This window comes from Convolutriloba macropyga, chromosome 3 (assembly GCF_964194025.1).
Source record: "Convolutriloba macropyga chromosome 3, txConMacr16.3, whole genome shotgun sequence".
In the NCBI taxonomy this organism is placed as follows: Eukaryota; Metazoa; Xenacoelomorpha; order Acoela; family Convolutidae; genus Convolutriloba; species Convolutriloba macropyga.
This window is the reverse complement of record NC_134470.1, coordinates 6,875,071-6,884,647: the sequence shown is the minus strand read 5'-3', so window position 1 is coordinate 6,884,647 and position 9,577 is coordinate 6,875,071. Positions and strand designations below refer to the sequence as shown.

Genomic DNA, 9,577 nt, shown 5'->3' with positions numbered 1-9,577 from the left:
GCTTCCTACAGGAACGGGGGTTGTTTTCAGTGAAAATTATAATAGCTTTCAGAACCACTAAGTGAGCGAATTTCCCGCTGTTAAAAGTTGCAAGTCAGCCTCTCAGAAGCAAATGAGAACGAGTTTTGTTTTTGTTCTTAGAAAAAACTCTATGTCGCTAAGTGGACTTTCAGCGGGAAAGTTTTTTTGGGCCTGTGGCCTGCTCAGCTCTGGCCGAGAAATCAATTAAAACTACGATTTCTGGCCAGAAATCGTAGTTTTAATTGTTAGCGTTAACGTGTTATTTCACCGGTAAGTTATGCTACTGTTGTTACGTAACGAGAGCTGGATAAAGAGCTCTAGTGGTAATGTTGTACACGCTTACTGTACGAGAAGAAATTATGTTGATAAGCGGCGCGAATGAAAGGTGTTAATTGATTATGCTGAATCCTGGAGCGAATCAAGCTTATTGGATTTGAGAGTACTGGACGATTAACACTGTGCTTATTCGCTTTTTTCCTATCAAATAGAAAACAGAATTGGGAAGACTTAAATTCAAGTGGTTACTTCGGACTTTCGGGATTGAATGATAAGCCTAGCAACAGAAATATAGTCAGACACTTGACACGAATCAAACGTGAACCAATGAAATGGTTACATTAAAGTGTTAACAGACGTAATTTTTGAGAAGATACCAGGTATTAACAACAAAAACTACACAGACATAAACAAATTGTTGTTAGACGGAAAACTGAACTATAACTATAAAAAGAAATTAGCAACGGAATGATGAAATAGAATGACACCACTGGTGCCTGTGTACAACATATCCCCCTGAAAAACGAACATTAGGCTCTGCTATGTTTTCATTTCATAGGGATGATCTTTACAGAAAGTAACATAAAAATATGTATTAATTAGCTACTAGTAATATATGTGCTTGTGAATGCTATGTTTTCAAATTTTGTTGGCATTTAAGGACTGTCTGAGTCAGAATTCATTTCGGCCTCCAGAGCAGTGAGAGTTCCTACATTAATGTTTGGAGAGATGTATATTTGTATAATGGGTCTATTTGCGGTGTGATTGTACCTAATTCGAGGTGCGTGACTTGCGGAGGATTTCGCTCCGTTAGTGTTTGTATCCCTTCTATAAGTGTATTTCGCCGGACGACTAGCTCAAATAATGACATGCTATACTGGGCGATTAGTGATGACTGTTGCGGTTTGTTGACGCTTTGTTTATATTGCTGGGCAGGAGACAGTTGACTCGTCTCTCTCAAGTGATTTTCCCACTCATTTGTTTCATCGCGGCGTTGTTGGGGAGACTACTGTAGTGTTTGACGGGGCCATAGTGCGCTTGGTTGGATGGTTGTGGAGGGTGTAGTGTTTTTACGTCCACACGTACAATCAGTGCAAGTAAAACATTCAATTTGATCGACGAAACAGCACTAGTGTCGTCAGATTGGCGGCAGCGGATTACTCTTTTGTACCACTCTAGTTTTTGGTAATATCAAAGGCATGTTCAGAGATTTTGTCCTCCGCTATTCTGACAGTGGCGTATCTTTTTCAACCTTTGAACCAAATTTTAGCAATATTTGTTTTCCTGACCGTCACTGCCAATTTCCTGGTTCTTTGATGACAAAGGTGTAGTTGTCATTTTTGACCACGTTCGACCCTGGTTCCAGCACATCAAAGAGTCCCTGTAAACCTTTTTTGATCGCTTGTTTATTACACTGGTCTGATTCTCTTAGTGTTCCGAGAGTTCTTACTGGTTCATTAGGGTTTTTTTAATATTTCTTTGCTTCTTTGTGACCCATTTTGCCTTCAAAAAATTATCTATGCTTGATAATGCAAGATTTGTTGTGACTATCGAACAGAAAATTCCTGAGTCTAGCAATAGTGTTACCTGGTTGTTGCCGAATGTGAATTTCATGTTTTGCGGTTTCGATTTTGTCTGTGCTTTCGTTCGTAGTAATTGCTACGCAGTTGTCATCTGATGAAATGTAGTCTGAATCGTATTTTGTTTTATATTTTTCCACATTGTTGACTGTTTCTTCAAAAATATCGTTGCCGTTATCGATTTTTAAAAGATTTTTCTTATTATTGCTTTCTTTCGGTCATTTTGCAAATTTTCTCTAAAAGCTTCATTATTCCGCAATTGTTACACTTTTTTTACCAAAGCAACTCATTTTGTTAACGATTTGGTAGCCACGCTTTTACATTTTTCCGACACTGTTGTTTGATTTTGCTTAGTGAAGCTCATGTTGGTTTCTTGTTGACGATTCACGGGAGATAACCACCAGTTTTGAATACTGTTTATCTTTATTTGAGCGTTGATATTTATTCCCATTTTGTTTTTTAAACTAATTTCCAATTTTTTTGCCCCTTGGAGTGCTTTGTTTGGTTCGGATAATCTGCGGTGCAGATGTCGATGTATTTCAATGTCTGACATGTTTGTGATTAAAATAACTCTTATTATTGTTTCCTCACGGTCTTCAAAACTTCAGTTTGCCACCAATTTCTTGAATGTGCTGTAGAATTTATCTTCACTTGTTTCCGTTTTCTCGAAAACAAAAGATACTTGTCGAAGGTGATTTTGCGGGGTCTGACGGTTGCAGCTTCAATCCCTGAGTTCGATTGTTGTTAACTTGTTTAGCACTGCGCGTAGCTCCTTGTTTTTTGAAATACGTCTACCCTTGGTGCCAATGCTAAAATACAAAAGGGGGACGCATTTTTTATCGCAATGATTCCATGTTTGAACGCAGATTAGTGGATCCTGTATTTGCTGCCCTCTGGCATTTTAAATCCCACGAGAGTTTTAGCTTACCTTTTCTAGATTTTCTTTCCTGATCGCTCACCTCGGTTGGGTCACCAATGGGTTTTTCGTAAAGGGGCTCGAAGGGTAGGAATACTGCGTTGGGCTTTGGTTTGAGTAGGACGTCTGGAGATATGCCTTAATTGACTAAGATCGCGATTTTACTTGTGTGCGCCATTTTTTGTAGTGGTGATTCTGTTCTGTTGATGCAACTTCCCAAAAAAGTTCAAAGGCCAAAGATGTTTTGCGGGATCCGGCTGACTGCGCCATGTTGTACACGCTCAATATACGAGAAGAAATATGTTGATTCGCGGCGCAAATCAAGTGGTTAAGTTGATTTTGCTGAATCGTGGAGCAAATTACGCTTTTTGAATTTGAAAGTACCTGATGATTAAGACTGTGCGGCGCGAATCAGGCTTATTACTATCTCTTAGCGATTAGTCAATTGCGGTGAGAATGGGCCAGTTTAGTTGTTTGTTGTACTAAGCTAGCGAATAGAGAACATAACTTGGAACAATTAAATTTAATTGATTACTTCGGAAGTTCTGGATTGAATGGTTAACTTAGCAACAGAAACATAGTCAGACACTAGGCATGCAAAATTTTGGAACAACTTAATTATTTAAATCGTAGTATGAATAGTTTTAACTTTGGAGAAGTTGCAAAGTATTTCCAAATGTCAAGGAATACGCCGCAGACATACGCAAATTAAATTTAGAGGGCAAAATGAGCTGTAACTATAAAAGAAAATTAACAACGGAATGATGGAATAGAATGGTAACATTGGTATCTGTATACCACAGTTAACGTTTTTAAAATATCATCAAAGATATTTATGACTAAAAATTTTTTAAACCAATTTTGTGTTCAAGGAGTCCTTTGGTCAGAATGATTAAAAGACTCCTTGGTCAGGCAGGTTAAAACATTCATACAAGTCCCCCAAAACATAGAGTACGCTAGAAAAACGGTGATCCGAGACTTATGACCGGAAGGATGTATTTAAAAAATCCTGCTAATCTATTTAAAACCACGCTACCTAAAAGGACACATTCTGAGTCTTTGGTTTTTCAAAATTTATCATTGTAATACTTAAGTTTTTAAAGAGCTCTCTGGGATTTAATTAAATTTTCAAATATTCATTTTGATTTAATTTTCTTGCAATCAGTTTTTCTTCCAAGCATTCAGCTTTCCAAGCAGTAATTTAAAGAAGCAACATGGAGTTAAGTTTTTGCTACATCTTTAGCTTAGATAAAGAGCAATTAAGTTTCACTTAAACTTGGGGTTTCTATTCAGTATAGAAGAGAGTTTTTCTCAGAGAGTTTGACGCTTTTTTGTATCCTGTTATTAAACTGTACAATTATCTTGCGTCAACTTAAAGCAGGATAGTTACATGGAGTGATTCGACTAGAGTTTATATTATATTATTTGGGGGCCTAAACGGTTGTTCTTTTTAGCCCCGTGACTTTTTGAACAATTGTGCCGCACTGTTTAGCGTTAATCTAGTGATCGTTTATTGATAACATTCTTTGATCTGCTGGTTAAAAGATGCACATTTTAGCAGATTTTATTCAGGCTCAACTCCCCCCCCCCCCCACCCCTTTTGTCCATTCCATTTTCGAATACCCGTCAAATGGTTTTCTTATCCATACTCCTTTCACTTTTCACAAGTCACGTTAGCAAACAAAATTCAATTTAGTGCCCGAAAAATAAATGAAAGGAATTAGTTGACTAGCGCTCAGTTTTTGTAGGTCAACGGGTAAAACGGAAATGGAGCGGAAACAGCGTGAACAAAACTGAAGGAGCGCCAATAAGGCCTGAAATAAAAAGACCCCTCCCTTTTCAACCATTTTCCTAATTAATTACCCGGAAAGAACAGTCTTGATAAGATATTGACCATTTGTTTGTCGACCAAAATAAACAAAATTACTACTCGGGCAATTGGAAAGCCAAACATAAACATTCATTCAAAATCCTTGAGAGTAAATTTCCATTCAATTAATTTTGTTCATTTCTTGATAAATGATTTTAGAACCAGTTGCGAGATTTTTCAGTGTACTACTCTGTTTTTTGGTACAAACTACATAAACTCTGTTTTTATTGATTTTCTAATTGCATGAAACGTTTTTCAATTAAGAACACATCTACCTATTGTAAATTAAACCGTTTGAGCTAATAATCAATTGAAGACCAACATGTATTTTTTAAAATTTAAAACATGAAATATTAAAGATGTATTTTTAAAAACTTACCATTAAAAATAAACATGTATCTTTAAATTTACAAAAACTTACCATTGGAAAATAAACCTGTATTTCTGAAAACGTACCATTAAAGAAATAAGCACGTATGTTCGAAAACTTACAATTTAAAAAAAATGGATTATTAAAAACATACCATTTATCAATAAACCTGCATTTTTAAAAATTACAATTATAAAAACGTGTATTCTTAAAAATTTACCATTAAGAAACAAACCTGCAGTTTTAAAAATTACAATTATAAAAACATGTATTCTTAAAAATTTACCATTAAGAAATAAACCTGCATTCTTAAAACTTACCATTATAAAAACATGTATTTTTAAAAATTTACCATTAAGAAATAAACATACATTTTAAAAATTTACCATTAAGAAATAAACATACATTTTAAAAATTTACCATTAAGAAATAAACCTGCATTTTTAAAAACTAAGCATTAAAATTAAACATGTAATTTTAAAAAATTGCCGTTGAGAGAGAAAAGATTTGCCGATGTGAAGCCCTTTTGTGGGAGAAAAAATAAAAGGGGGGAGACAGTTGGAAAATGCATTACCTATCTATCTATAATATATGTATGATATCAGATTAAAGGAAATCCTTGTTTTCTCTCATAACTTGTAATCCTATTTGCTAGACAGCCCATGCCTGTGTTAAACACACACTCTGACATGGAAGAATTATAAATCCATTATTGGGCCTCTAGTTATAAGCTAGTTATTAACGGAGTTATAACAGATTTGAAAGGATTTACAGTACCCTCTCTGTTATTTTACGACGCTTGAAAAGGTAGTGTAACCTAATTAGTACCACAAGTTGAAACTTTTCATATTTTATCAGATCAAACGCGGCCGACTCTAAATACACGCTACAATTCACCAATGTTGCCATTAAAAACTCTTCACTTGTAAAAACTTCATTAAATTTTATATCCTGCAATTTGCGGTAAAATTTGCAACATAAACATTCATTCAAAATCCTTGAGAGTAAATTTCCATTCAATTAATTTTGTTCATTTCTTGATAAATGATTTTAGAACCAGTTGCGAGATTTTTCAGTGTACTACTCTGTTTTTTGGTACAAACTACATAAACTCTGTTTTTATTGATTTTCTAATTGCATGAAACGTTTTTCAATTAAGAACACATCTACCTATTGTAAATTAAACCGTTTGAGGTAATAATCAATTGAAAACCAAGAAAATTGAAGATTTTTTGGGAGAAAAAATAAAAGGGGGGAGACAGTTGGAAAATGCATTACCTATCTATCTATAATATATGTATGATATCAGATTAAAGGAAATCCTTGTTTTCTCTCATAACTTGTAATCCTATTTGCTAGACAGCCCATGCCTGTGTTAAACACACACTCTGACATGGAAGAATTATAAATCCATTATTGGGCCTCTAGTTATAAGCTAGTTATTAACGGAGTTATAACAGATTTGAAAGGATTTACAGTACCCTCTCTGTTATTTTACGACGCTTGAAAAGGTAGTGTAACCTAATTAGTACCACAAGTTGAAACTTTTCATATTTTATCAGATCAAACGCGGCCGACTCTAAATACACGCTACAATTCACCAATGTTGCCATTAAAAACTCTTCACTTGTAAAAACTTCATTAAATTTTATATCCTGCAATTTGCGGCCCATTATGTTATCAAATTTTACAACCTAGTCGGGAATTTGTGGGCTTGCTTTTGAGAGCAACCAATCAAAAATTGACATCTCTGCTTAGCTGAAAAACGCTTTCCTTGTATTTATTCAGCCTTGAGGGTAAATTGTGACTTAACGCCTCAATTATTTGCTAAATTCACCCCTTTCTTACCCTTAATTCACCCCCAAGATTCCCTAAAATGCCTCATTTAAATATTATGACTCTAAGATTTAGTTTCGTCCAAAGTTTACCATTTCTTTTCCGCTGTTAATATTTATTTGTTTAGAATTTGACTGTTTGGAAATAATGCTTCTACCGATAAAACTTTCACGGATAATCAATTTATATTTTTTTGTTCAAACTTTTTTCCTACAATTAATTCTCAAACATTCGTTTGCGGCTTTTAATTCAAAGTTTGTGCCCGAACCAAGCCAAAATTTAACAATTTTAAACGAAACAAACTATCAAAATGCTCTTAGTGTGATGAGCAATTTATGTTTACTTCAAATCCGAAATTCCCTCGACCATTGTTATTTGAAAAACTTAGACAGCTTTCAACTATCACCCGATTTTGAGCGAAGAAATTTGCCGAAACTTGAAAAAATTGATAAAAGTTTGAATAGTAATTTATACAACTTTAGTGCCGAAACGGAAGAAAATTTATCACAAATAACATGTTTATGCACAATAGCTGGACATTGTTTTCTTGATAACCCTTACAAACCCAAACTTATTGTTATACACTGGCAAGAACTTCCTAAAATTACTCATTTGAAATCACAGAAAATGTCAGTTAAGAAATTCATTTATGATTTGTCAGTAAAAGTTAGTGCAACTGTAAGTCGTTGCAACGATTCTGTCATATGGACGACAGTCGAGGAGAAAAATTTATTTTGCCAATTTTACGGAGCGAAGTTGCGCCAATTTCCTTTTTTCCCTCGAAGTGAAATGAGGGTGGCATTCCAATGTTTTAACATATCAATAGAAATTAGCAAATTGAATTCAACTTTTCAAGCCATTGCCGCGGCGAAAGTCGTCACCGAGACCGAATGGGTTGCCAGCGAGCTGCAAGAAGTTGTTCACAAACAAAAATGGAAATGGGAAAATTTCCCGAACCCAAGAACGAACCGGAGTTTATGTGGACGCCAAAATTCTTCACTCCTGTGTGATCCGGACAATATTTTAACTTATGATGAAGGCCTTGAACTTGTGGAGACTTTGGAAATGTTTCCCTACAATTACATTTGCTTCTGCGCAGATGCGCGAAATTGTAGCGATTATCCGAGCGGACCGAAAGTGCATGTCGCAATGATTAACGAATCGGCCAAAACGCAATCGGATATTCAGACTTCGGTAAAATACATGGCCAATAAGGTTCAGTTATTTCTACAGTATCAATTATGCGATGATGTTGTTCTCATATTTTACTCTGTGAAGGATAAATATTTATTTGTATCGCTTGGGCGAGCAATCGAAACTAAACTGACCCACAAATTTACAGCGGACCTTCTAGATTTGGTTCCTGAGTACGTTGTTAGAGGTCAAGTTACAGAGGCTCTTAATATGACCATGGTAGCTCTGGATCAAGCGTTTGAACGCTACATGAAAGATAGAGAACGATATTTGTTGTTTATCCAAATTTTGCTAGTTAGTCTAGTTATAATGACGCCATTTGCGTGCTTAATGGGACTCTCTTTTACAAAATGATGTTCGAGACAATAAATTTTTATTTTGTTTCTTTTTATAGCAAAAAATGAGACGTTATTTGGTCCCTCTTTTACAGCATAGACCAGGGTTGATTATTTTTTAGTGGTCATGCTAGTTAATATATGACAATTAATATACTAATAGTTATAACCATACTATGCTATATATGGTTACCACGGTTTCTTAGAAGTCATTTCAACATCATACGAAAATCAGATAAACATTTTTTTATCTGAGAGCTTACAATATCTCGAAGAACTACAAAAAAGCGTAGAGATCGGAGATTCAAGATATTAAATGCTTCAATGAAAAAAAAGGTTTCCATTTAATTTCATTGTGTAACGGCTGCTCTCCTTGTGTTTCACAAAGAAAGTTTTACACCGCCCAGTTCGTTCTGAGTGGTTTCAAAATCTGTCCGGATACTTCGTTTATGCAGTTCGCTTTTGTAACTGTATATCCGCTCTGCTGTACTTACCGTTGCATTAACTATTTTAGTTCGTAACTATTCGCTTATCTTAGTTTTTTCAACTATCAATTTGAACTGGATTGCTACAGATCACACAATACGGGATCTCTTTATGTATACCAGTTCAATCCGATAGAAAAAACAAATCGAAGACAAAGATATATGTCTAAGACCTGTTTGTGCAAAAATATTTAAATTTAAACTTAAGTTGGCTTTTGCTGTTTGTACTCACAAGTTGAAAATACCAGAAGTTGGGGTTGTAACAGTTGAATTTCAGCTCCAATAATTCGTTGATGCAAGACACAGTAACAGAATTTACTGCTCAAGAATAATATTTTGAATACAAGACACAGTAACAATTTACTGCTCAGGAATATTTCTAGTTCAAGACACAGTAACACGTTATTTACTGCTCAAGACAATTTGTTTTTGCAATATTTTGCTGAGTTATACTTTAAGCCGTTTTCTGCGGCTGCTACGTTGAGCTCTGTGTGTTGCTTTTTGTTATTTCCCCCTTTTCTCTTTTTTCTCACGTGACAAACTGTAACTAGAACTAGTACTATAACTATAACTATTAAATGACTAAGACATCAGAAAGTGTTTTGTTTCTATTTTCCCCGCCTATGCAAGCTTGTTATTCCTTAAGCTCAGCTCCAACATCGCCGGCCCTGTTTTCCTTCGTGAAAACATCATC

General features: G+C 35.1%; 1 protein-coding gene across 1 annotated transcript; it reads left to right on the top strand.

Moving 5' to 3' along the window:
• Positions 1 to 6,345: 6,345 nt before the first annotated feature.
• On the top strand, positions 6,346 to 8,447 carry LOC142336813 (uncharacterized). Its single transcript, XM_075385746.1, has 2 exons — positions 6,346 to 6,544; positions 6,997 to 8,447. The coding sequence occupies exon 2, from the start codon at positions 7,017 to 7,019 to the stop codon at positions 8,415 to 8,417; it is 1,401 nt and encodes a 466-aa protein (XP_075241861.1). The 5' UTR covers positions 6,346 to 6,544; positions 6,997 to 7,016; the 3' UTR covers positions 8,418 to 8,447.
• Positions 8,448 to 9,577: the final 1,130 nt, after the last annotated feature.

Bases quoted from the DNA above. Each gene is read 5' to 3' on its own strand.
- LOC142336813 (XM_075385746.1), top strand. From the start codon at position 7,017: ATGCTTCTACCGATAAAACTTTCACGGATAATCAATTTATATTTTTTT.